This window comes from Schistosoma haematobium, chromosome 1 (genome assembly GCF_000699445.3).
Source record: "Schistosoma haematobium chromosome 1, whole genome shotgun sequence".
Taxonomy (NCBI): Eukaryota; Metazoa; Platyhelminthes; class Trematoda; order Strigeidida; family Schistosomatidae; genus Schistosoma; species Schistosoma haematobium.
This window is the reverse complement of record NC_067196.1, coordinates 38,383,708-38,410,720: the sequence shown is the minus strand read 5'-3', so window position 1 is coordinate 38,410,720 and position 27,013 is coordinate 38,383,708. Positions and strand designations below refer to the sequence as shown.

Here is a 27,013-nt window from a genome sequence, read left to right as displayed (position 1 = left end):
TTGTATATACTACTGATTATTCATAAAGTACATATAATTACATGGTATATAAACATTAAATGTACACATTTTTGAAATCAATTATGAAATAAAATGGATTTTTTTTTTGATTACATAATTGATCACATCATTAATTGAATTACCTATATATTACATTTGGAAACATTCAAGATATTTTTAAAATATTGTCAAGGAAGCTCATTATAAAGAAACGGTGAAATTGTGTATCATATGATTAGTTCTCATGTTCACTTACTGGTATGTATTCATCTAATATCTAGAATGTTTGTTTATATTACTAGTGATATTATTAGTTGTGTTTTTTTGTTATATATAAATGATGTGCTATCGTGTTTAAATTTGTTTGTTACACGCTATATTTGATTGGTAGGTGCATATTTATATCAATGGTTAATATCATGAGTCAGTTGAAGCTAGACAACCATGGAAAACCTGGAAGCACTGAACGGCTGTTTCGTCCAAGTATGGGACTTCTCAGCAGTGCTCATCCATGACCTCGCCCCCTGAGAGATTCGAACCCAAGACTTACTGGTTTCGCGCGCGAGCACTTAACCACTAGACCACTGAGCCGGCATTCAGTGATGTTAATGTCTAACTTCAGCTAATCCACGACATTAAGCGACACATTCACCGTCGTCTTCTGTGAGTTACTATCTCACAACAGACCTGGTTAAACATCACTGGCATATTTATATATTTTCATCGGACATTCTGACTGTATGTATATAGTCCTAATTATGACAAGCAAACACAAGCCTAACAGTACAATAGTTCAGCAAATATTTTATCGTAGACTTTAAGTCAAATGTATAATATGAGAAAGTCAAAAATATATTTTGATTGACTTAAATGAAGACTGTTATTTATTTTTACTTACTTTTAGAGATGTATCATTTATTAAGCAAAATGATATATTGATGTTATAGAAGAACTACAATCCAGAAACCTGATGTGCCGTTATATTCTAGAATATTAGAAAAAAAACGTTATAATGATAGTAATATGAATCTTCACTTTATTCAGTAACATGTGCTTGATTAAAACATAAGCATCTCAGTAGAAACTATGCCAGTTTTCTGCAAAATTCTCCTTTTATAATTGCTTGATTTGTTGATATTCAGGAAGATATATACAAAAACTGTGAACGCTGATTGACTTTAATTTAAATCCATCTGTAAATGTGTACGACTATCTTTCGTCTGATGACATCATTTTACATAAACTAATGTTTATTGCATGAGGAAGAGAAAATCTGCGAACTACCGTAACTAAAGTTATAAAGAACACGTTAAATTGTAAAAATTTATACGTAAACGTGATTAGAGAATGTTTTAGTTAAATAAATAAATCTAAAACAGAGAAATGTATGACATTAAATGAACAATTGGAAATAAGTCACTGATAAAACATTTTCAAGTAGCTGTGTTTTGAATTTCATATTGGATTGTATGTATTATATGGAAAGTTCTGTATTTAATGCTTGTCATCTTATCAAATGATAAAGCTATCAAATGCTTGTTATATGATATTCTAAAGTAATTTTTATTTCAGAAATGTTCTTATAGGTGTATAGTTTTTTCTGTTAAATAAAACGAAGGTGGATAGTCTAGAAAACCCTGCTTGAGTAAATTATTCGTAGTAGAAGATTCCTGAATGTCTACGCAAGATGTTTACATCGATATCAGTTTTTTTTTACCTTTAAACCGTCTTGCGCTAGTTTCTAATAAACGACTGATTTAGGTTTAAAGATTACGTTTTAGTCTTTCTGATTATGTTTGTTTCATTCTTAATTGTATGATGGCATTTCTTTGTAAATAGATATTCTATCTAATGATGCAATAACTTTATTTTTATTATAGACTCCTATGTAAGAAACATAACTGGTTTTAATTGTATAATTCTAGTAAATGAGAACTTCTGTAAGAAAACTTTTTTCTCTAAAATATCTTTATTTAATAACTCAGTGGGTTTCCTTAAATGAATACGATTTACTTAATGTTATGTTAAAACAGTATAGTGGATTAAACTTTGTCCATTGGAAATATGTATTATTGTATGACTACTTCGTTTTGGGATACGTGCTGACAGAGTTTTTATTCGTCTTATGAAATAAGCATATATTTACTATGAGTGCTCATTATCTTAGTCTAGATTTGTTTAAAAACTTCTTTTAATTGTTCAGTAGACGGTTTTAAAGGACTGTTCTAAATCAAATGTTTGATATAACTAATTATTGTTTTCCAGAACAATTTATGGTTAACAAAATAAATGTTTTGATTGTTAAATGGGATAAGGAACTAATTTTGACTTTTATAAATGTAAAGTATTCTGTTAAATATTCTGACTGGAGGATAGTCGGAAACAGCAGGTTTTATTAAGAGATTTTTATAAATAGATTCAACTTATAAGAATCTACTAGGGATATGACTATGTCTTATTCATTTTTATTATTGAAATAAACAGACGTATTCTATTTAAAACTTAATATTAATATGCTTAAGTTCAGATTGAAAATTTAGTTAAATACTTAGTCAATAAATTTAAAACATAGAGAATACCAACCCAATCACACTTGATGGCGAAACTCTGGAAGATTTAGAATCCTTCACGTACCTGAGAAGCATCATCGATGAACAAGGAGGTTCAGATGTAGACGTAAAAGCGAGGATTGGTAAATCAAGGGGCACATTCCTGCAATTGAAGAACATATGCAACTCAGAACGACTTTAAACTAATATCAAAGTGAGAATCTTCAATACGAACATCAAGACAGTTCTACTGTACTGAGCTGATACTTGGAAAACTTCTACAACCATCATCAAGAAGGTACAAGTATTTATAAATAGTTGTCTACGCAAGATACTCAACATCCATTGGCCGGATACCATCAGCAACAGTTTACTGTGGGAGAGAATAAACCAGCTTCCAGCTGGAGAGGAAATTAGGAAAAGACGATGGAAATGGATAGGACATACATTCGGCAAATCATCAAACTGCAACACGAGGCAACCCCTAACTTGGAATCCTGAAGGGAAGCTTAAAAGAGGAAGGCCAAAGAACACATTCTGTCTGGAAATAGAATGAGATATGAAAAGGATGAATAAGAACTTGGAAGAGCTAGAAAGGATTGCTAAGGACAGTGTTGGATGGAGAATGCTGGTGAGCGGCCTATGCTCTTTCAGAAGAAGTAACAGCCGTAAGTAAGCAATAAATTTAAAAAGAGTCAGAAACTAATTTCATGAGTAGTATCATGAATTATAACAAAGAAATAGAGGAAATCAAACGTATGTTGACCAAACAATAAAACGTACATAATATAATATCATTACCGATTGGAAGAGAAACTGACAATCGATATATCTTTATCATTTAATGATTTGTCACATATGACTTTATGTCGTTAGATATTAATAACATTTATTACAAGTAGCACAATGAGGATTTTTTTACAGTTATATACACTTCAAATATATAATTTTCCACAGTTAAGCAAATTTTCGAGTTGAGTCAGTCTATTGAACGATAAGTTGCTTGACAGTATATACATAACGTTTTCTATTCACTTCACTCTGAACAGACTTAGAGCAAGCCAGTTTTCATGAATTTATTTTTATACTAATTTCTAAATCACTGAATGTTCAAGATAGTGTACTAATTCCGATTTGAAACATAATTAAATTCTGATGTAAGTTACATAATACTAACCAATAAGATAAAAATAAGTTGGTCCATCTTACCCTTTATATAATTCTGGTTATAAATTAAACATTAAGCCTTAGTAATGAGGATATATATATATATATATATATATACTTTAAATTCAAACAAAATATAAGTGACTAGAAATAGTCATGATCCATATAACGTAACAATCAATTTATATTATAGGATCATTAATCTTTTTTTTGACATAATGATGACATTTACATGGGAAATTGTATTTTTAATTTACTTTCAGTTAGAATTTCAAACAATAATTTAAAGTAGAAATTGAATAAAATATTCCTTTTTTAAACATCAGTCTATTAAAGAGTATGATTAATTTTTCAACAATAATTAGTTTAAATCCCGCGAGGCGAAGTCGTGGATGCGTAATGATGAGAAATCCCAAAAATAGGACAAAATGATCTTCCAGTGGTTCCAGGTTTTCCATAACTGTCTAGCTTCAATGAATTCATGATCTCAACTATTAAAAAACGACTAGTTATTATTACGAAGTGATTATCAAAATGATTATCAAGTATCACATAGAATAATATTTCTATACTTAGTTTATTCACGTCTTTTCACTTTTTATCTTTCTATGGAAATTAGAAAAAAAGATATAATAAATGATGATTAGTTAACACGTTCATTCATATGAATAACTAAAACAACGGATCAGTAACAATGTGTTCTACTTACAATAAGATCTATTGTGCTTACAAAATATATTTTTTTTCAAAAAACAAACAAACAATAACTGATCTATTTACTTTCATCAAACGAACACATTTTGTTTATTTACTACTTACATATGTATGTTTGTATGAATTACAACTAATCAGATGACTAGTTTATTATCAAATTAAAAAAATCTTATTTCATAAATAGTTGCTTACATTATATACTCGTGAGTTTAGAAATTATATGGAAATGTGTTATTATAACTAAATTTTTAATGCAAACTATATTTGTTGATCAATGTTGTTTTGTTGTGGTAAAATTAGTGCTGATATAATAGATACTACTATTATGTGAATATAAATAATAGTAATATTGATAATAATTGCAATAGGTAATAAAGTTATGATCATTAAACTAGTTGATCAGCTGATCGATTTGGGTGTTGCTTCTATCATTTTTGTTTTAGTTATTTATTCACAGTTTATTAAATCAGTTAAATAGAAAGAACAGGTTATTAATAAAATAATTATTTATTTCAATTTGTGAGTTCTGATAAACAAATTTGATCAAATGAAATTATTAGAGAATAAAAAGTAAACTGTATGAAATTTAAATTCACTTGGTTTTGTTTGTTTGGATCTTCTCATCGATATTCAAGATTGCTATTGATCAGTCACTTATTGGCATATGTCTGTAATGCCTCGATATAACCTTAATTCAGAAGCATTATATGCAAAGATGTATGCTGGATAGCAATAGAATCCAGGACGCACGTTTTGTCTTAGTTGGGACTCGTCAGCTGGAGGTACCTGCATCTCGGAGTTGATGTTCAGTCTGGGACTCGAACCCAGTACCAACAATACCAAGTGAAATTAAACTTCACCACATCGCACAAGTAAATGGCTATCAGGATTCATTAGCCAAGTAGATAACGCGATGGTGTTTGAAGCGAACGGCATTGAGTTCGAGCCCCAGGATGAACATTAACTCTGAGATTCATGGACATCCAGCGGACGAAACGCGTGTTCTGGACTCAACTGCTAGACACTATCCATTTTTGCATACGTATGAGATTTAGTTTAAAATTATTTCTTACAACCTGAATGTTATTATTCAAAATCACGCATTATAATGAATCGATATCAATTGGAGAAACATTATAAATCAAATACTAATAAACAACTAGTTTCTTGTGGTCCAAGATCTTCACAACACTGTATATCTATAATCAAAAGGGTTTTTGTGGATTTAATAGTAATCTCAATGGTTGAGATCATGAGCCAATTGAAGCTAGACCACCACAGAAAACCTGGAAAAACTGGACAGCCGGTTCGTCCCATTTTGTGACTCCTCAGCAATGCGCATACTCATATATTTCTTTTAGGTTTTAACAACTGATGATATTTCGTGATATTACAATTCATATTGTTTTTTTTTATAATTTGGTGATGGTGATTATTAAACCTCGTTGGTAATCAATATGTTTTAGTTATCGCTATTTCATCTCTTAAACTTAGTATCTTTTTGAAAATGGGTTTCTTTTTCCGAAACATACGTATGGATTAGTTTGACAACGATTATATTATTGTTTTTATTTCTTTCAAAACGAGTTATTTATTTAACTTTTAATTGTGAGGTTTAATTTAACATGGTTTATATTAGTAGAGTTTCTTGTTACTAAGTTTGTCTTTATGTGTGTGACTGTATTCAAACTTGGCGCCATATTCAGAATAGTTTCTTGACATAATATATTTAATAATATATCTGTATAATAACGGATAATTATATAAATATTTTATTCAATTAATGAGACGTATTGTATAATAGCGGATTAGTTCAAACAATCATGATCTAATCTTGCAGATATATTGAAGTATTAGAATCATTTGGTAATAGTAATAATAATAGTAACCTTTTTAATTCATTAATAAGCAAGCAATCTTAAGAACATACTAAGCGACATTGTGCGATATTTGTTATGAATAAATCAAAAATTAATTCCAGGGAGTGTTCTGCGAGAACATCTGGGAATGGCTTTCATTAAAAAAATCATTCAGCAGCAATGTTGTTTTAAATAAACAAGCTTAGGAATAAAATATGTATCTCTATATTGAAAAATAGGAGTTTAATGTACTATATCGATTCCTATAAATGTATGTATGACATAGAACAATAAATCTAGTTGATGAATGCAATAATTTGGTTTTATTACTTTGGGGAATAAGTTAGATGACATGAAATCTCCGGAATTAAAACAAGTCATAAATAATATTCAAAAAAGTTACTTCTCCCTAATATGAAATAAGCACTGCGAATGGTTACTGGAGAAAAATTTCCAAACAGACTATTTGATTAATTTACTCAAATTGTTGTAAACTAACAAATAACTAACTGTACTGTTCAGTTCTAATCTGTAGAATTTATTAATGAAAAAAAAATCATAAATTTCAATCACATATCTTTAAATTAAACTTTGTAAGTAGTTCTATTCAGTACTTCACTTATCTTATGCCAATTTTATACTCTTTATCTATTCAAGTGTTTTTTGTGAAGAGTTAGCAACTAATGAAAACTTTTTCTCTAAACCTTACCATAGTTATTGATTAAATTAATTGTGATTGATAGATTAATACACAGTATTGATAATTGAGTTTATCATAACAGATTAGATTATTTTCGAAATTTAAATAAATAGTCACTAGGTCATTGATCTGAAACTTAATTGAATGAGTTACGAAAAGCGACGTAGTAAGAATATATATGGCTCATTTATTTTTGCAACAATCAGATCATTTAAGATGGATATATATTATAAGACAAATGACAAATACCAATACACTAAATGCACTCAAATAAACTATTTCATTATTTATCTCAACAAAGTTTTAATCCCTTAAACTCTCTACCTTTCACTTTATTAGCGTTTTTCTAGAAATTTATCACAATGCTGAAACAATTGATATAGGATAAATGCAGAAAAAAATCGTCTTCATTCACTTGAATATTTAACAATTGTATTCATGAGTCAATTGAATCTAAACCACTATGGAAGATCTGTAAGCACTGGACAGCCGTTCCATCATAGGATCGAAGTTCTCAGCAGTGCAGATCAATGATTTATTTCATCCATAAGTTATTTCCTGGAGTTCTAGTGAGAAACATTGGCAAGTAGAGTTCAACCGGGTCTGTTATGAGATAGGAACTCACTGAAGATAATGGTAGATGTGTCGTTTAATTCCTTGTCTGAAGTAAGACATTAACGCCGTTGGACGCCAGCCGGCTCAGTGGTCTAGTGGTTAAGCGTTCGCGTGCAAGACTGATAGGTCCTGTGTTCGAATATTGCGATGTGGGATCGTGAATGCGCACTGCTGAGGAGCCCCACAATAGGACGAAACGGCCGTCCAGTGCTTCCAGGTTTTCCATAGTTGTCTAGCTTCAATTGACTCATGAATTCAATTATTAAATTACTGCAATCTCCGCGAAATCTCTCTCTGATCAGTTGAATATACTATTAACACTCTTCCTTCTATCTTCAGTTTTATACTGATATTCCATTATATCGTTTTAAAGACTAACCTTCGTAAATCTGAAAATCATCAATAATTAGAACTTAATCTATCCGTTTTGATTAAATTATAATTCTACATTTATTTCATATAAGTGGTGAATTTGTTGTGACGTGCTTATAAAATAGAATAAAAGATTATTATCCACGTAATTAGAACGATTTTAAAATTTATACCTAATCCATCAGAAAACCTATTTTTAATAAAGATAGGGTATAATCAGTCTATGTTAATGCCATTTAGATTAGTTGTGAGTTTAAATAATGAATTTTTAAAAAATAATGCAAAATTAAAGACATGATGATAGAATGATTTAACAACTGAATGCGTTAAAACTTAATATGAAGATTTGATATCATGTCAACAGTTCTTTATTATTTAGAATCGGATTTCATTAATATCTGGTTTACACGACTTAATAAACCACTAATTATAAGCAAAGATGAATAGTGGAATCCAGTACGCACGTTTCGTCTTATTTGGGACTCGTCAGTTGAATGTACCTACATCTCAGAGTTGATGTTCACTCTGGGACTCGAGCTCAGTACGTTCGCCTCAAACGCCATCACGTTATCCACTTAGCTACTGAGTCCATCCTTGCTTATAATGCTTTCGAATTAAGGCAATATCGAGGCAATATGCACATTATGCACATATGTCAATAAGAGATTGATCAATTGCAGTCCTGAATATCAATTGGGAGATTCAAGCAAACAATACCAAGTGAATTTAAACCACTAATTAGTTTTTAAAAGTGAAAGTGTTTATCATTCTATCCCGAAATTTTTCAAGAAAAGGTGACTGTTACTAGTCCTATGGTTTATTCAATGTACAGTTATTTCGCAAAAGTTACTTCCAAACATCATAACCTTATAGTATCGGAAGGGAAACAGCTTTGATCGAATTATTACCCATAATTTCCTTTCCAATTTTCTTTATTTTTAAGACGAATATTGTATTTACTAGTAGTAAACATCTGAATGCTTAGCAAGTTATTGAATTTGAAGTTCAAATTATGATTTATGATTACTTACACAGTCATTATTAAGCCCCTCAATACTGGAGATTTAAAGCGTTGTTAGAAGTTGGATAAAAAGATCTCATGCTTCGAAGCAAAGCTATGGTATTTAAATTATCAGTCTAACATTCAAAATATTCATAATTTTGAATCTAGCAAGTATAATAAATCGCTCCATCATCGCTTATTTCCTATGAGGATACTTATTATTATTATTATTATTATTATTATTATTATTATTATTAATGGCTTTATTCAATATTATAGTTTTGGTACAATATAGATTTCTCAGCACAGGTTATTTCAACAAGTTACTTACGCAACAAAAAAACAGTAACGAATACAAAAAAATGAAAAAGGTTTTTTTAAAAAGAAAGAAAAAAAACCAGTACAACTTTTAAAATTAAGGACATGTTAAGAATGCAGGTTATTGACTATGTTAACTCTAACAACCTGTTCGTCACAGAGTATATTTACTAGGTAAGGTATTATAGAACTTTTATACTTTTCCTTGCGTGCATGGATTTTAATGTAATTACGTCTCGTTCCACCAGAAGATATACAAGGAGAAAGATAAGAGTGAAGGGGATGGCTAGTATCCGATAAAATAACACCTGCCAGGAGTTTGCATGATTTTAAATGTCTATCCACAACCATATTAATTATGACGAAAGATTCACCACACATTTTGCCAACTGCCTTCAGCACTTTCCGCAATACAGCGAAGTCTTTTCTCAAAAGCCCGGGAAAGAATAATGCAGAACAGTAAAGAATAATAGGCAATATGCAAGAATTGATAAATTGTAAGAGTAAATGACGAATAATCCCAAGAGCATGCAGTCTCTTTATGTAGTAGGTCAGACGGAAAACCTTCTTTGATAACAATAAAACGTGGGAAGACCAAGACAGATCAGAGGAAAAGGTGACACCAAGATTATTGACCTTCGACACTGAGTTTATCAAAGAGTCTCCGATGGTACAAGCATTATGGGATCTCAAAATAGTGTTTAGATTCCGTTCATGTCTCATGCTAAAGTCAACAGCTTGACATTTAGACGGATTAAGTATGAGACCATGACCAACAGACCAACAATCAATACGAGACAAAAACTCATTCATTTCTATGGGATGTAAAGAGGAAGAGATAGGCATACATACAGTGAGATCATCCGCATATTTCAAAAAAGTGTTTTCTGTGGAAGATGGCAGATCGTGCAGAAAAAAAGAGAAAAGAAGAGGTGAAAGAACAGCTCCTTGTGGTACACCTTCATGAAACAGGAGAGATTCTGAACACTTTCCTCTAAACACAGTGTACTGTTCCCTTCAAGAGAGGTGGGAACATATCCAGTTGGTTATCCAGCTGTCAGTGTTGACGCTGATTAACTTGTTAATTAAACGTTGTCTTGGTATAGAATCAAAAGCTGAAGTATAGTCCAGAAAAGCACATCGAACATACTTCTTACCCTTTTCTAAGTTGAACACTACGTTGTGATGCAGAACAGCAACAGCATCTAAAGTGCTTCTTTTGCGTTTGTAAGCAAACTGGTATGGGTCAGTATGTTCTTTTATCCCAGGCTGAAGTGGAGGTATTATTAATTTTTCCATTGTTTTGAGGAAGGGTGAAGTTATTGCAACAGGTCTAAATTTTACATTCTTATCACCAGATGCTTTCTTGGGTACAGGAATTATCTTCATCTTTCTCCACATTTTCGGTATGAGATGGGAAGGATCTGTTAAAGATAGCTGTGAACGGATAACATAGGACGTCAGGACACTTTTAAAAAAGGATGTTTGGGATACTATCAGGTCCCAAACATCGGGATGAATTAAGCTACTGGGGACATCTTACATTAGTCTCAGTGAAAGTAGGAACACAGCTATTATTTAAACCCGTGGATAGAGGGAGCATCACACCAGATGACTGGCATACAAAAGACTTATTTAAGTCACAAACATTCAGCTGGTTATCGCTTCTAAACTGTCTGTCACCTGTAAGTTCTTTAAAGAGTTTCCACATACTTGGAGAGTTTTTGCAAGCTAAGAGTTTTTGAGTAAACATACAGTTGAGACGTCTAACCTCTAAGTTTATCAGACCATTTAGCTTACGAACTTCATTAGAGTTTTTCTCCTTGTACATTCTTTCTTTCATCCTCCGTAGTCGTTTTAGTTGTGAAGAAGTAAGTCGATCACAACTTACAAAAATGATTTCAGTGGGACAACAAATATCAGAACAGAATTTAAGGTAACAAGTGATTACATCAGTAGTGTTTTCCAGTGAGTCATCTGTAAATAATTCCCAGTTCGTCGTATGAAACATGTTTTTCAGATTTCGGATACTTTCTTCTGAGTAATTGCTATATTTGACTTTCTTGGTTTGATGTAAGCGTGTACTCTTCCGATGCTTTCCATATACTTTAGGTAGAACACGAATTATACAGTGATCCGAGCTAGACAATGGGGCACGTTTACGAGTCGCATATATACCCACATCATTAATGAAAACGAAGTCTAAATGAGCATCCAAACGAGTAGGAAAATTTACTACGTTTTGGTGACCTAGTGACGTAAGAAAGCTACAGTCACATGAATTGAAATCACCACATACATTTGAAAGTGAATCACTGAAGGCAGTAACAGCGAACTCAGTGAATTCATCAGCGAAAACAGATAGTGCAGATGATATGCAATCTGGAGTTACGTAGATATTGGTAACATAAACATATTTGTATTTATTCAGATGTTTTGGACGACATCTTAGAGTTAGACAGTCGATAAAGTCATTTGAAAACTTAAAACACACAAACAAAGATCGACAACAGTTTATGTTTACAAACGTAGCTACACCGACACCACACCTCTTTTTATTGTTTGATCGATCCTGATGATAAATTTTGAAATCACGTAGTGATACTAGGCAGTCATCCTGTAAATCATTTAACCAAGATTCTTGAATTGTGATGACACCACAATTACGATACATATTTTGACTTAGTAGGAACTGCAGATAGTCCACTTTGTTGATTAGTGATCGGCAGTTAGAATTTAGCAGCTCGGGAATCGACATACGATTAATATTCATTCTCTTTAACGCATATTGCCAACCACCACGATGTCTTTTATAGTACTTTTTTGTAACTTGTGCAGCGAAAGGTCGTAGGCTTTTCATAAAAGCGCCTGAATAGGTTATGCGATTAATGGACATAATTATAAGTTGAAACAAACGGAAAAACCCAGATAACTTGTTGAAATAATAAGATGGCAGAAACAGGTAGCCCAGATATTCATGCAGGCCGCCCAGATAATACGAATTGCTATCATAATTGAATATCAGTATTTACTACTATGGTTAAGAAACTGATCAAAACAACAATGAAATATTTTTTTCCAGTGTTCTTTCATAATGTTACTCTTATTACTAATAATATTATTCATTATAATGATGAAATTATCAATTTATATTAAAGAACATTCAATTGACCAATGTTTTAATTTGTTCCATGTAATATTCCTTCAAAATTCATGTAACCTTACCTCTATGTCCTGATTAGATACGTTTTAAATGAAAATCAACTTAATATATTCTTATAAAGAAATACTGAATTATTAAGGTCAAAAGACTGATCAAATGAATAATAATAATAATAATAATAATAAATGTAAGAATACAGGTAAGTTAATTCATTCAGAAAGATCATATAAATATATATAAATACATGTTTGTTAATTTGATCGATAGACATAGATGACCCGTATTGAATTAATGTAAAAAGTAAAACTGAAACTACTCCCAGTTGACGTCTAATTTCAGTCAATTATATGACATATGAAAGAGTAATGTTTGAAATTATAATGTTAATACACCACACGTAATTTAATAGAAATAATAGATTTTATGCATTATGTATATAGTAAACTGAATTTTCTCTATTTTAAAACTATCAAAGAAACATGTGTAAAGCATTAAAGTAATTAGTATCTATCATTCTATTAGACATATAAAATTTGACATTGATTAATAATGTCTGTTTAATAGGATAATGTCATTATTCCAATGAATCATATTCACAATAACCAGTGAAATTCATGGATTATTAAAATTAAATGGCTTATGCATAGACTATACAAATGTATGTACGAGTTCCATTCAGTTACAATCTTTCAATAAAACTCGACGTTATACATCAACTTCCTTGAATATGAGAACGCGTTTGACACTTTAGATAGGATGACATCGTGGAATCTTGTTTGACACTATAATGTACTTGAGAGGATAGTCATTATCATACGGAATTCATACGACAGACTACACTGCGAAGTGGTACATGGAGGACAGCTGATAAACGCATTCCAAGTGAGGGCTGGAGTCAGACAAGGCTCTTTACTCTCCCTCCTTCTCTTCCTTATGATGGTTGACTGTATTAAAAAGACCTCGATCTTTGAGGAGAAACACGCAATACAATGGACAGTTTGGATGCAACTAGATGAGTTGGACTTCGAAGATGACCTGGATTTTCTTTATGATACCTACCAACAAATGCAGGTTAAGACAACCAGTGTAGCAGAAGCCTCTATATCAGTAAGCCTCAACGTACACAAGGGGAAAAACAACATTCTCAAATACAACACGAAGAATACCAACTCAACCTCACTTGATGGAGAAACTGTGGAAGAGATGGAAACGTTCACGTACTTGATCAGCATCATCGATGAACAAGGAAGATTAATATAGCAAGGACACCATTTCTACAGTTGAAGAACATATAGAACTCAAAACAACTGTCAACCAGTATCAAAATCAGAATCTTCAATGTGAACGTCGAAACAGTTCTATTGTACAGAGCTGAAACTCCAAGAACCACTGCAGTGATCATCAAAACTGTATTTATAAACAGTTTTTTACGTAAGATACTGAATGTCGGTTGATTGGATACCATCAGCAACAACCTGTTGTGTGAAAGAACAAACCAGCTTCCATCTGAGTAGGAAATTAGCAAAAGATGCCGGAAGTGGATAGGACACACATTGAGGAAATCATCAAACTGAATCGTGGGTCAAGCAGTTACTTGGAATCCTGAAGGGAAACAAAAACGTGAAAAGCCGTAGAACACACTCTGTCGGAAATCGGAAGCAGATATGAAAGGGATGAATAGCAACTGAAAAGGAATGTCCAGGACAGAGTTGTATGGAGAATGCTGGCGTGCGGCTTTTTATCCTCGAGGGGGAGTAACAGGCATAAGTAAATTAGTAAGTGAGTGAGTAAAACTTATTTCTGATCATGCAATATTCTTAGTTCAATTATTAACTAGGTAAGCAAGAACACTAACACTTTAAGTGCGCATTTGTTATACATCAATACCAATAAACAGTTACATTTATATAAATTAAACTGAGTAATATTTGACTTTACACTTTTTAATGATAAACTATATGATTATAGATATATAGTCTCATAAAGTTAAATGGCTATAATCAGCAGCCATAAATGATAAACGACGTTCGCAGAATGTCATTACATATCATAGAAACCTGAAGAAAATCGATGTCGTAGGTTGTTGACACTTCAAAATATCAGGTCTTTTTCTCATCACTTTAATGCTGTCAATATAATTATGACACAGTGATATTTGATTGATCATTTTTCGGTATTTATACACTAATTCTGATTACATTTCACTGTCAACTCAGTGTTTTGTCTTCAACTTCCAAGATTTTCAAGATTTTGTGATTATTTTAAACAATTTGTTTTTATCAATGTAAAAGAATTAAGATATACTCTTTATGATTGTTCAGTTATTTTGTTTGTTAATTTTCACTCTACTCAATTCATAAAAATGCAAACATGTAATACATTGAACAGTTGTCTTGTCATACATCTAAGAATTCCCTTCAGCGTGCACTTACAAATGCATATGAGATTAAACCTAGGACCTGTAATTTCCAACATCCGTAGCAAATCTTTTAAGCCACAAATTTAGAACACAACATGCAACATCTTAAATGTAAAGTCAAATTAAACTCAATCCAATATCACTACATTTTTAGTTAGTTGACTACACGAATAACGGGTTTCTATTTCAAATTAAAAAAATAAATTTCATTTGAAAGCTTGTTAGTTGGTGCTTAGTTTAATTTATGGCATATTTTTATCATCATCCAACATAAAAATTTCCCCATTCATATTTTTTTATCGAACTAGAAAGTAAGCAAATGTATTCAGTTTTGAACCATTTATTTATTAATTCAAGTACCTTGTTCACCCAAAGATCACCTACTTAGAGTCATAATAATATTTGGATAATTGTTTTTAAAAAAGTGCTTGGATTACTCCTAATTCTCATAATGTATCTTATATATAGTTAATTAAAATATCTTAACAGTCTTTACTTATCCTCTTTTAATAATTTTCTATAATATACAGCAGAAATGACTCAGCATTTCTTGAATTTACGTTGCTTAGCAATAGATGTATTGTTACTACTACAGGTTAGGCCAGAAATCAATAATGTATGTTCAAAAAGACGATTTGGTAGAGATGCCTTGAAATGATTATTTTTTCACTATCTTTTAGGTATATTGTTTAAAACTGAACAAAACAAAAGAACGTCCATCCCAGTTACATGATTTCTTAGATAACAAAACTGTGTTCTGAATATTTCGGTATGTTGAATGATCAATGAAACATATCAGGGTTTACTTCAGTTATGGTAGTGAAGAAATGTCATCTTAGTAATCTCCCTCTCTGATAGAAATATAGTTTAAACACATTCATTAATATTTTTGAATTTCTAGCGATTTCTGATAACTTCATAACAAAAATTATTTGTAATAGTAAACTAAAAAAAATGTAAAGGAAATGTCATTTACTAGAATTTATATCGATTGAACTTTAGGAAATAGGCTTAAATTCAATCTTGCAAAAACTGAATTAAACATGTTTTTTAATAAAAACAAATGAACAAGTTTCCTACTTATTTTTGTTGATATTTTAGTCTGAATTTTATATCATAACAACAAAACGATTTAGAGATTTACTGATTTCTTTATTAACCTATTTATTTTATTATGTTGTTATGCCGTTCATGATTTTACAAAAAAAATATTCCTACTTGTTATGATTGTGGACAAAACTGTTACTTATTTTATAAATCAATAATTTAATTTTAATTATTATTAATGGTTAGTATTTTCATTATCACTATTCTATATTTATAATTGAAAGTAACCTTAATTATAAATTAAAATGAATTAGGAAATAAGTGAGAATATTCAAAGTATTGAACAACTTTCTTATTCAAATTTTAAACTCTTAAAGATTGTATACTCATGATACATATATGAGTTTTGTCTTACAAATCATTTCTTAATTCTCCATTTCGTGGATTAGTTGAAGTTAGACATTAACACCGTTGGATACCGGCTCAGTGGTCTAGTGGTTAAGTGCTCGCGCGCGAAACTAGTAGGTCCTGAGTTCGAATCTCGCAGTGGCGAGGTCGTAGACGCGCAATACTGAGGAGTCCCACAATAGGACGAAACGGCCGTTCAGTGCTTCCAGATTCTCCATGGTTGTCTAGCTTCAACTGACTCATGATCTTAACCATCAAAATTCTTAATTTATTGTTAAATAATTTTTGAAATAAAAATGCCAGTGATTACAAAAGTAAATAAGAATTAAATATGATCAAGTTGATGATAAATAGACAAAAATACAGACAAATGTCTGAGAGTTTCATGTATCTGTATTCAGTATTTTTTAGCTTTAATAATTAGTAAATAATGTATTTTCTTCATCTATATAATTCATCAGAATATAATATGTAATACTTTAAAGTTTCAAATATTGCAATAATGCAACTTAACAGTATCGTTTTTCTTTCTAACACCTTTCAATGCTTTGTCAATATGAGTAAAGAACAATCTAATATGACTAAAATTTATTTGTGAGGTATAAAAGTTAAAATAATTTAATGCCATTTATTCACCAAATACAGGTCCATAAATACAATATATTGTCACATATTGTGTAGGATGACAAGAATTACTACCAAGATTGAATAACTAATGTCTTTAAAGCAAGTTCGGGACCTTTTTACCAACAGTTTAAAGTCAAGTGTCATAATTACTACTAAAGTGCGATTTCGAATATAGTCCTGCCGAAATGAATTCGATCCGATAAATAGCCTCATAATAGATACAGATAGATCTTTGTCAATGAACATTATGAATGAGAATTATTAAACAGGAAGTAACATTCTATATGATAAGAAATCTGACTGTAGGTTTAGATTAACTACGTATAGAAAAAGTGAAATATATTTCTAAATACCATCTGCAATTAATGAAGGCAAACCATTTTAAGTATAAAAAAGCTCAATTGAAAGAAAAAAAGGAGAAGTACTTTTTAGTATTTTTATTGCATCACTTTATCTGATATCCTCCCCCCGCAAGAAATACCAACTGAAGTAAATGATTAATGTTGAACTCATTATTATTTTTGCATCCGTATTCATAAACGAAAGACTACGAACATCGACCATGACGTCAATTTGAATTAAATGAAACAGGACATTTATTGTTGTTATTCTGAAGAGCACTTTAAAATGCATTAAATAAAGTGGAATAAATCAAGAAAATAAACTTCCAATATGTTTTCTTTGTCAAACGCTCTAAAATAACAATCAAGACAGATTTTAGAAATACTACATAACTTATTGTTACGAATTTGAAGCTGCATATACGGCGATGTATTTAAGACTATTTAAATAATAACATATAAGCTGGAGACATTGTTTGTTAATTTTCAATTCAGTCAATCACGTGAGCTGTACTTTACGGTATTATAGGGTTTTTCATAAAATATAATTCTAAAATTTCATTTTAGTGAATAAAGGACATTTATATTATTTATACTTAATAGTGAAAATTAGCAATTTATTTCGTTTATGTAAAGTAAGAATGATGAATAAAATGGAATTATCGGTAGATATTGTACTTGTTTGAATAATAGTTATATCAAGAAATAGCCGATTGAATTAGAAATCTCATGGTTTAAAAGTATATATAACATTGTTGTTTAATGACACGTTTCTTTTAATAATTACCGGTAACATTTGCTTTAATGAAGTAGATTTCGTCAACAAGGCAGATGCTTCCAGATAAAAATTTCTTTTTGATATATCTTAAGTTCTACCTTGATAAGAAACGTTTCATAACATATGTATTCAGTAGTCAAAGCAACTCCGCCTGTAGCTCTCCCAGAGCTTCAGATGACCATCTACCTGGTGGTTGTCAAGATGAAAGTGAGGCTAAAAAAATCATTGAACAACTGGGGAAATAGCATTACAAAGTTCCAATACAACCATCCTTCGAGATACTGACAAACTCAACGAACTCAAGGTAACCCTCAGCAACACGTTCCAAGCCTTACAGTATTTACTCAAAGAAGAAGAAACCGCTGTGGAGGACAGGTGGAAAGGGATCAAAGTGGCCCTAACTTCGACGTGTCAGGAGGTTCTAGAACGTATGAAGCATCATTATAAGGACTGGATTTGTATGAAAACTCTGAACAGAATTCAACAAAGGAAGAACAGGAAGATAGCAGTTAACAACAGACGAACAAGAACAGTGGAAGTCAATGCACAAGCTGAATACACAGAAGCAAACAGGTAATTGAAGAAGAGCATTAGATCTGACAAACTGAAATATATGGAAGACCCAATAACGACAGCGGAAAAGGCTGAAACAAAAGGAAATATGAGACAACTATGTGATATAATCAGGAAACTAGCGGGGAAATATAGTAAAGCAGAGAGACTGGTCAATAACAAAAAAAGAAAGCCAGTCACTGAGATTAAAGAAAGGAGGAACATGTGTGCGGAACATTTTGAGGACCTCTTGAAAATACCAGTAACACTGGAACCACCGGACATCGAAGCAGCACCTACAGACCTTCCTATAAATGTCACTTCACCAATGATCGAAGGAATCAGGATGGCCAGTTATCAAATAAATCAACGGTGGTAAAGCAGCGTGACTTAACGATATACCAGCCGAGGCACTGAAGTCAGACATTGAAGTGCAAACGTGATCTACGTTTTATTTTGGAGAATTTGAGAGGATGAACAAGTGCCGACAAACTGGAGAGGAGGTTGCCTCATCAAGATACCAAAGAAAGGAGATCTGAGCAAGTGTGAGAACTACAGAGGCATCACACTACTATCGGTACCAGGAAACGTTTTCAATAGAGTGTTGCTGAACCGGATGAAAGACGCAGTAGACGCCCAACTTTGAGATCAACGAAGCTGAAACTTGATGGACTACTACAACATTCATCAAGATATGACAAGTATTTAGAAACAATTTTCTACGTAAGATACTCAATGTCCGTTGACCGGATACCATCAGCAACAGCCTATTGTGGGAGAGAGCAAACCAGGAAACTAAGAGAAGACGTTGAAGATGGATAGGACATGCATTACAAAAATCATTAAACCGCATCACGGAGTGGGTGCTAACTTGGGATCCCGAACAGAAAGGAGGAATGCCAAAGAACACGGTGCTACGAGAATTGGAAACAGACATCGAAACGATGAATTGTAACTGGAAAGAACTGGAAAGTATCGTCCAGGACAGAGTTGGACGAAGAATGCTTGTGAGCGGCCTGTGCTCCGCCTCGAGGCGTAATATGTGTAAGTAATTAAAGCCTTTTTGTTGAATTTTAGATCTATATAAATTCATTATTGTCAAATGTAAGTATTGGGTGATAGTTTTAGTTAAGCCAGGAGAAAAGTGAGACAGGCAGAGTAACAGAGACGCTAATCCGTTCATACGAAATTTAAGTATTCAAATTCTAATTTAATTCATAAGTGATAGTAACTTTCATAACTGTCGCGCCTACTCAGCGAAAGACATCATTGAAAAACTAGAACAATACTTTCTTTAAAAAAATATTCTAAAAAGTATTTATGTCTTACCAACGTCTTTACATATTAAATACACGCTTGGTTAGATCACTTAAAAAAAGTCTCAATTGCGTTTTGAATGTTTAATTTATTTCAGTTATGCGGTGCATGCACATGTTTGCATGTGTGATGGTCAGAATTACGGAAATAAACAGTTTATGTCCAACTATCATTATTACACTTAATAAACAATTGGCTAATGTTTCTGGATATTTGCATAGGAATAAGTGTTACTAAACTAATTCTCTATGTTTTCATTATTAAAATTAGGCTGATAATAATATTCACAACAATATAAGCTACTTAAACTCGTTATTTCATGTTCTCGTGAAATATTTCTCTTCACTTTTTTTCCTTCTATTTCGTTTACTTCTCAACAGCTGTTAGTATTCTGTTTTTACCAAGTTAAAATTTGTACATTTGTTTTTCTTCCTTCTTTAAACTGGTACTGACATTAGTAGGATTCAAAGAAATTTTGAACGAAATTAGCTATTACTACTAATCTCATCATATTTATAAATATTAAGCGAACTTACTTAATCGTTTATTATTAAACAAACATTTCTGTTGAACTGGTTTTTTTATTTATTAATATTTATATGCGCACTGCTGTGGAGTCCCATACTGAGATAAAACAATCGTCCAGTGCTTCCAAGTTTTCAGTGTTGGTCTAACATTGATTCATTCATAATATGAATCTAAACTCAACATTCTCCACAACCCTATACTGATAATATTTATATATTTTAAGATTTATTTTACAATAAACTGACATTAAGTGTTTATCATCAAAATACTAGTTTAGAATTGAATTATAAGAATATAGTAGATGGGAAACAGTAACCTCAGTTGGGAAATGAAATTTTTCTACTTTACAAACACTATAACACTAAAAAGAATCATTTTACATAGGATAACTGTATATCCTTTTAACATTTCAACTTTATTAGTTGAGATCATGAGTCAGTTGAAGCTAGACCACCGTGGAAAACCTGAAAGCCGTTTCGTCCTAATATGAAACTCCTCATTAGTGCGTATCCACGATCCCGCCCACCGCGAGATCCGAAACCAGGACCTATCAGTCTCGCGCACAATCACCTAACCACCAAACCACTGAGTCGGCTTCAGCGGTGTTAATATCTAACCTCAACCAGTCCACGAAGTTGCGCCACCGTCCACCATTGTCATTAATGAGTTGCTATCTCACAACAGACCTGGTTGAACTCCACTGGTCACTATTTCACACTAGAACTGCATGAAATACCTCTTGAAGCCAGTCACTAGTGAGCATATGTTGATTAGTATCAGAAAGGGTTTTATGGATATTATAGTAATTTTTATAGTTGAGATCATGAGTCAATTGAAGCTCAATTTTAGACGATATTGATATTATCTGTATGTTACATAAACTGGGGAAGAAAATACTCAAATCTTCTCGATTTTTTTAAACATAAACTGAAATGAACATGGAATCTATTTTATCAATGATCTTGATATCAAAATGATATTCTAAATACTGTGAATATTCAAGCTAATTTCCAAAATTACTTTCATTTAAATTTGTTTATATTACTCGCAGAGTTAATGATTGTTTCAATTAATCATTTAAAAATGTAATTACAAAACTGTCAATGTCTAATATTAGTGTATGTGTGAAATAATTCGAAATTGTAGGTTTATAGATGATTTATTGGATGTGAATTTTCACTAATAATGTAAATGTTTGGTTAAAGTGTTAGTTATCTTTCAACGTTACATTTTCACATTCTTCCTAGTACTTCAGTTCATGCTTCATATGTGATCATTTTTGTTTTACTGTTTTCAACAAGAATATAATCAAATATTTGATGTTCTGTTCTCTTCTCTATTCCTTGTTAATTTAATAAAACACATAATTGTTGCGATACGAAATTTTAGGTAATCGATTATTCATTTAATAATTCTTTAGTAAAACTTCAGAGTATGTACTATGTGATATGGTTTCGACTGCTTAGTAATTAGTATCGTCTTTAACACTGAACACATATCTTATTAGTAGTCCTTGAATGGCATGAAACCTTGTACCTAAAACTTTTATCAATTGTCTCCAATAAACTAACTTGAAACAAATGGCACTAATATATATCAAGCCAGTTATTCTAACAGTTATGAACTGACGAGGACCTTTTACTACTCATTTAGAGATTAAAGGTTTAATTTATTATATATTCACTATATAATGAAGTGGATGTGCAACAAACTACTCACGAGTATTCCGTACCTAATATACAACTTTTTAGTTACAGATTCATGCCAATAAACGTACAGCTATAAATTGGTGTTGATATACTTTAAAGAAGATAGAAATATTTAAGGGAAGAATATCGGTGCAAAATAACTTATACACATTTTCTACTACATTTTTCTTCTTTTTACATGTTTTTCAGGGCAACTGGAGCTACCTTAGGTGTGTTGGCTATATTACTTGTTTTATTCCTATTACTTTTGTGTCTTCCATGGCATAAGTGTGATCGATATTGTTCTTGCTGTCGTTGTTGGCTTTTTAGTTCAAATGAGAATATTCACAGACAGTCAGATGATGCATTTCGTGCAGCCAGAATGCCTGGAGAGTACCGTGAGTTTCTTGTTCCCTAGCATACAGTAGGTGTTGTTTTCCGTATTCTTTGGTAAACTATGCTTTTTCTTTAATAGAGAAGAACACAACCTTTAGATTAGCAAACAGTAGTCTTTTACTGAATAATTGGGGCAACTATTCATGAATTTGAGCACTCACAATTGTTTCATCCAAGTCAATCTATCTGACAAGCCTCAAATATTATAGAACATGTATCCTGTATTTCATTGTATAGTATTAAACAATAATCTCTTGTACGAAAGAGACCATTTACGTCCCATATATTTTGGGAAATATTAATATTTGAAACGATTTTTAAGTTTAAATGAGGTTGCCCTATTCTTATAATTCTTAACAGATGATGTTGAAATAATCTGTCTACTTATGAGTAGTCAACAGAGTTAATCACAGTGGATTTCATTTTAGCATATAATTTGTAACATTCAATCTTTTACAGATTTTCATCTAGCTTGTAGGTATCTTGTATGCTGGATAAGTATGAGGAGCAGCATGTGTGAAAGGATTTATAAGAGAAACACGGGATGAGAAATGACAAGACAACTAAGTAAACACATATATTATGCACTTATGTTTCATAATGAAAATAATTGATAAAATTTGATAATAACATAGGCGTAAGATAAAAACAATCTGATAAAGGGGAGCTAGAATTTGATAGCATAAGACTGAAGATTAAATACAGTTAATTCACATGAGTGAAATGAAATATGATAATTAAAACAGAAGAATAACCCTTTGAATTCCAAATGTTATCAAAAAATAACTTGCATTATTCTTGAAATGAAATATTATAGAATAGATCACTTTTTGTATCACTAGTTTTCTGGGTAAATTGAATAACTTTTTATACTTGAACTGTGATTACTCACAATCAAAAATGATTATGCAGACTTTGATTGTATATAAGGATGTTTTAGTTAGGTTACATGAAGCATACCATTAAAAAGCGACAGAATTTTGTTTATTTGTTTCGAGTGTAACTTCGCAGACAACTATCTCATGTTTTGATAGCCATTATTTTTTCTAACAGTTTAAAAATTCACATAACTGTGCAAATGATCTTCATCAGATTCTATCATGATACATCCAAAATAATGATTTACAAGAATCGTTGAATTTACGGCAAATTCATTATCTTTTTTTATTTGTTTAATACACTGTAGTTATATAGTTAAAACACAATCGGTGAACATTTCATTTTTATGAATGAATGAATATCAATAGCTAAGAGTTAAATATTCACTATTGTGTTACATAATATTTTTTTGTTTATCGAAAAGAATTTACAAGCTATACTATTCAAACATTAAAATCGTTGTCATTAGGCGCTACATAGGTTTGTATAGGATATGTTTATGTATTATATGTTAATATAGTATATATAAAACTGAATTTTCTGATCAATAATCTTTTTTCTTGGTATTTAAGTAGATATTATTCATTATGGAAATGCGTTCTAGTGGTTATCATGTGTTACCTAGATATTTATTTATGTAACACTTCTGTAAAAGAAATTGTCCATTCACTGTAACTGTATAAAGTGAAACATTTCAATAATGAAACGAGATACCAGTGAATTATATGTATATTTCTGGTTAGCGTATTTTTAGTGAGTTAGTGTTCTAAGGGGTAGAGTCGATAACCCCATGCCCAACCCTCCCCCTTTATCAGGGCTTGGGACTGGTAGTAGCCAGAGAGGGGCTCCAGGCGGAGAAGTCAAAATATGGGGGCGGGGAGTATGGTATACAGTGGACAGAGAGGATGCAGCTGAACAATCTAGACTTCACTGATTATCTGGATCTTCTATCGCACAAACAACAACAAATGCAGGAGGAGACGACCAGTGTAGCTGCAGCCTCAGAAGCAGTAGGTTTCAACATGCACAAAGGGAAAAGCAACATTCTCCGATACAATCCAGCATGCACCAATCCAATAAAAATTGATGGAGAAAATTTGTAAATATCTGGCCAGCATGATTGATGAACACAGTAGATCTGATGCAGATGTGAAGGCGCAGATCGGAAAAGCAAGAGCAACATATTTACAATTGGAGAACATATGTAAATGAAGACAATTGCCAAACAACAACAAAGTCAGAATTTTCAATACAAATGTCAAAACTTCTACTGTATAGAACGGAAACTTGTACAACTGCGAAAGCCATCATCTAGAAGATACAAGTGTTTATTAACAGTTGTCTACACAAAATACTTCGGATCCGTTTGCCAGACACTATTAGCAACAACCTACTGTGGGAGAGAACAAACCAGATCGCAGTGGAGGAAGAAATCAGGAAGAAGCACTAGAAGTGGATAGGACACACATTGAGGAAAACACCCAACTGAATCACAAGACAAGCCCTCAGTTGGTATCCTCAAGGCCAAGGGAAAAGAGGAAGACCAGAGAACACATTACACCGGGAAATGGAGACAGACATGAAAATAATGAACAAAAATTGGATAGAACTGGAAAGGAAGGCCCAAGACAGAGTGGGTTGGAGAGGGCTGGTCGGCGGCCTATGCCCCATTAGGAGTAACAGGCGTATATAGTTAAGTAATATATATATATCAAATTTGATCAGTTCATCATTATTAATTGAGAAATAAAATCCAATCGCTTTTTACTTTCTCCTTTATCTCCATAGCTATGCCAATGTTTGACTTCATCCCACCATCTGCTTTGCCCAAATTACCAAACTACGAAGAATGTTTAAATACTGGGCCACCAGCGAATGATGAAGCTCCACCTCCGCCAACTCCACTTTCTTTTTATTCAGTTAATTCAAATGGTCAATCAGCTTTACGTCTTACTATCCACAGTCAACCCGATTTAGTTGCTCATAATCGCAGTTCCCAAGCACTTGCTAGTCCTTTATCCACACCTCCACCGACTTATTCGTCAACGTGTTTGCAAAGGCCATCAACGACGAGTCGAACAGGTGAAGATACATCTAGAATAGTTGAGAACTCATCTCATACAACATCAAGGCAATTATCGGTGGACCGTTAATTAATTGTTATCTTAATATTTTTCCTCATTACGGTTTTGTACTCGCAAAATGATGGATTACCTGTCTCTCCCTGTTATACCTTGTACCATTCTTTCAGTTGTGGGCGTTTTGATTTTTTCTTGTTTTAATTACAAATATAGAGATGAAAATATGTTTCTGTGATCACTGAACAATTATGTTAATATACTACTACAATTTTGGTGAGTAGTTATAAATCTTAGAGATAAAATAATCAGTTCAGATTTTTTTCTAGATATTTTTTTACCAACCTTTCACATTCTTTCTCTTTTGAAATATTTGACATATCAAGAATTTTCTGATAATAAATAACACAAGCATATACTTTTCTGGTTGTCTGCTGTTATATAAGAATATTATATATATTGATAGATATTTGTATCAAACTCTTTTATTCGTTTTAAGAAACAATATTTTCAAATATTTTCTTTATACCATCGGGAAACATATCAAAGCCAATTTCATAACTGTATCTCTGCACGTGTTTAGTGGGGCTCCCTGGACATTTTCTACTACTTGTTGTCGCTTGTCATTAAAATGTAAGGGAGGTTTGTCGAGGATTTATGCTTCATCAAACAGAAATCCCCATGAATATCGGATCTGTAAATGAAATAGTATAGAGCATTTACATAGGTGGGATCCGACATTTATTGAGATTGGATTATTACATCACAGGAAAACTACTGAATATGAAGTCTTCTCAAAGAATGTAGTCGTTATTTACAGGTGAAACTCTTTTAAATACCTTCAAAGTTTAAAAACATTTTAGGAAAATTCCATGGCTCCTCTTGATATTACGTTACGAGTATCAAGCTGTTGCTAAGTCTCTAAACTTCAGTAACAAAATTTTCAGTTGCATAAGGAATTTTAGGATCCCAGTATCAAATATATATATGCTCCTCAATTTAAATACTTCCTCAAGATTTTCAACACTCAAAGCTTGGTCAGAGTTACTATCAACACGAAGGTAGACTAATTACGAATATGGATTTAAATTCTATAGTCTTCAGTCAGTTATCTTCATGACAATATTTACTATGATTGTCTATCTTTTAAGATGCTAGATTAACTGTATCAATTAGATTTACAGTGTACCTGTGATATTTCCATGATTAGAAAACGGACGTTTCCTTGCTTCAAACAAGTTATATTTTTATGAGAACAGATAACTTAATAAAGTTACCTTATTATTTGTATATCATCTTTCTTTTACACTATCCAGAATATTCTCTTCATGTTCATCCCTAGGCAAAAGGCTCGGTTTTTTGAAATAAGAAAAACTATTTTGCAAAATTTTGATAATCGTTGACATAACAACCATATGTAAATCAGATTAACAGTTTCTAAAACTGAAATAGTAAATTTTAATCGTTTTATAATCAAAGACTTTTTAAATGTATA

The 27,013-nt window shown here is 31.9% G+C and overlaps 1 protein-coding gene across 1 annotated transcript in view; it reads left to right on the top strand.

The window, feature by feature from the left end:
• Window positions 1-26,773, top strand: part of MS3_00009529 (uncharacterized protein) — a 51,855-nt gene extending 25,082 nt beyond the window's left edge. Inside the window, exons 2-3 of the mRNA XM_012945111.3 lie at window positions 22,376-22,563; window positions 25,229-26,773. Coding sequence (XP_012800565.3) covers window positions 22,376-22,563; window positions 25,229-25,593 — 553 coding nt within the window. The 3' untranslated portion in view covers window positions 25,594-26,773. The remainder of the gene's footprint in view (window positions 1-22,375; window positions 22,564-25,228) is intronic.
• Window positions 26,774-27,013: the final 240 nt, after the last annotated feature.